This window comes from Elaeis guineensis, chromosome 16 (genome assembly GCF_000442705.2).
Source record: "Elaeis guineensis isolate ETL-2024a chromosome 16, EG11, whole genome shotgun sequence".
Taxonomy (NCBI): domain Eukaryota; kingdom Viridiplantae; phylum Streptophyta; class Magnoliopsida; order Arecales; family Arecaceae; genus Elaeis; species Elaeis guineensis.
This window is the reverse complement of record NC_026008.2, coordinates 32,514,203-32,516,293: the sequence shown is the minus strand read 5'-3', so window position 1 is coordinate 32,516,293 and position 2,091 is coordinate 32,514,203. Positions and strand designations below refer to the sequence as shown.

Genomic DNA, 2,091 nt, shown 5'->3' with positions numbered 1-2,091 from the left:
AATTCATAGAATTGGGTACGTGAAAGAATTTATTGGCTACAAATGTTCATTTTACTGCCTACTAACAGTCTGGAGGATATACCAACTCTCAATAAATTAAATAAGAGGAAACATGTCATATTTTATAATGTTGATGTCCATCATTCATATTGTGTGGGGCTTTGATCAAATTAATATTAATTATTTGGAAATCGATCGATATTAGCAACCTTTGGTTCGAATATTAAAACAGCATAAAGTTTGGCATAAGCCTTATGCTTACCAAGTGGATCAAAAACAAGAAAAACAAAGAACTATTTATTTCGGTCAAACCTTGTGATGCAGGAAATTAAATAACCATAGCAAGAGAAGGCTGTTCCCTCCACTACTAGATCAATCTCTTAGGACATCACCCCAGTACTCAACCTTCTTGATTCCTACATCTTGATTTTGTATTGATGGTGAGTAATCCCACCTCTAACTTGGCCAAATTAGCTGAATGTTGAACTAGCTAAACCTCACTTTTGCTTTGGGAACGCCGAAAGAAGCTTCTTGACAAGTCCTTGCTTCAGTGCCTGAAAGGTAATCTGAATTCTTAGGTTGCCCTTATCAACCAATGAGTAAAATCTGAACTTTCTCAAAAAATAATCATCTTACTGTTAAGCTCTTCACTATGGTGCTCATCTTGCTGCTCGTTGATTCACTCCCTTTCTTCCTCCTCTTCTTCTTCTCTTGAAAGCTTGCAAGAGATCTGGGAACAATGCTTGGCAGCAATATCTTCTTCCAGTCACCAAAGCAAGTTGGAGTTCTCCTGTATTTGTGCTTGCGAGAAACTGGAACTAACTATATTGAAAACATTAATCAGTACCTTGATATCTAACAATTTAGAATGTTGATCAAGTTAACAAATCATTCAAGAATAACCCGAGCACCAACACCTTGTTGGATTTTTTCTCAGGAGTATTGGAGTATGTTATGCGGTGACCCGGCGCCATCGTTGCACCATGGGCAAGTGCCCTCAGGTGCTGCGCATATCGAAGCAGCTCAGCTTTCCGGTTGTAGCCAACACTTGAACGTGGTGTTGGGCTGTGGTAAACATGGTGATAGTGGTGATGATGATGGTGGTGGTGGTGATTTATATTTGATGAAGCCTTTGTCCTAGTTGGCTTTATGGTGTATACTGTCACAAGCACTGCCTTCTCCCTATGGCACCAGCCCTGCAATTAGAGACACCACGTATCCTACATAACATAATAGCCAAATATAAACGACATGGAAAGAGAAGAGAACCAGACTCACTGTTTTCTGCATGGAGAAAGGGGGGGAGAGAGAGAGAGGGAGGTATCGTTGAGGAGGATGGTTTGAGTGCAGTAGAGCTGCTTGGGATGGGATATTGCCAGAAGATGGCAAATGGCCGGTTGCAGGCCAAAAGGAAGTACTTTGGTCAGATGGAAAGCACAAGGTGAATTGTTGCATAACTAATTATTGGAGGCATTACTGCCAAAAGATAGGAAACAAAATGAAGACACCAATTTACTGATTATTTGTTCATTTACATTTTTCTATTGTTTTTGGCACCTAATGTTTGGATTGTTTTGTATCAGTTGAAACCAAATCTATGAGATGGACTTCACCTATGCTTTCTTATTTTAATATGTTAACCTGTCTAGGAGTCTTCGGCCATCTGAGTTTCTTATTTTAATATATTAACCTACTTTCTAACACCCTCTTTTGTCTGGTATTGAAAAGGTGCTCGGATTCACAGAAAGCGGAGAAAAACATGCATTTAGATGGATTATGATTAGGTGTGATTCGAATTTCAAATAACCTGGTCAAAAGCTAAAGAATATTAAACAACAGAGGTTAACATTAGAAAACATGTAATTGCATTAAATTCTAATAGTTTTTATTAAACTTGTACAAGGCATGCAATTTAAGATTCATAGGAAGGTGAAGGTTGCCAGAGTTGTTGTGAAGCCTCTGTTTTAGATACAAGAGACTTGGGCTTGATCCAGGCATTCCTCTAGTAACAGATCAAGCTCAACTCATTTTAGCTTCCATCAAAGTGTTTGTGGATTGCCAAAGAAGGGACATGACCTACTTGTCCATATC

At 38.8% G+C, this 2,091-nt stretch overlaps 1 protein-coding gene across 1 annotated transcript; it reads right to left on the bottom strand.

The window, feature by feature from the left end:
* Positions 1-246: 246 nt before the first annotated feature.
* LOC109506739 (uncharacterized) lies at positions 247-1,387 on the bottom strand. The gene is made up of 4 exons (XM_019855415.3): positions 1,279-1,387; positions 918-1,196; positions 637-822; positions 247-554 (listed from the first exon to the last, which is right to left on the bottom strand). Exons 1-4 carry the CDS (start codon positions 1,288-1,290, stop codon positions 498-500), a joined length of 534 nt encoding a protein of 177 aa, XP_019710974.1. The 5' UTR covers positions 1,291-1,387; the 3' UTR covers positions 247-497.
* Positions 1,388-2,091: the final 704 nt, after the last annotated feature.

Coding starts and splice junctions, on each gene's coding strand:
- LOC109506739 (XM_019855415.3), bottom strand. Junction 823..917: donor CTGAGAAAAAATCCAACAAG/GTGTTGGTGCTC, acceptor TTTTCAATATAG/TTAGTTCCAGTTTCTCGCAA. Junction 555..636: donor CCATAGTGAAGAGCTTAACA/GTAAGATGATTA, acceptor ATTACCTTTCAG/GCACTGAAGCAAGGACTTGT.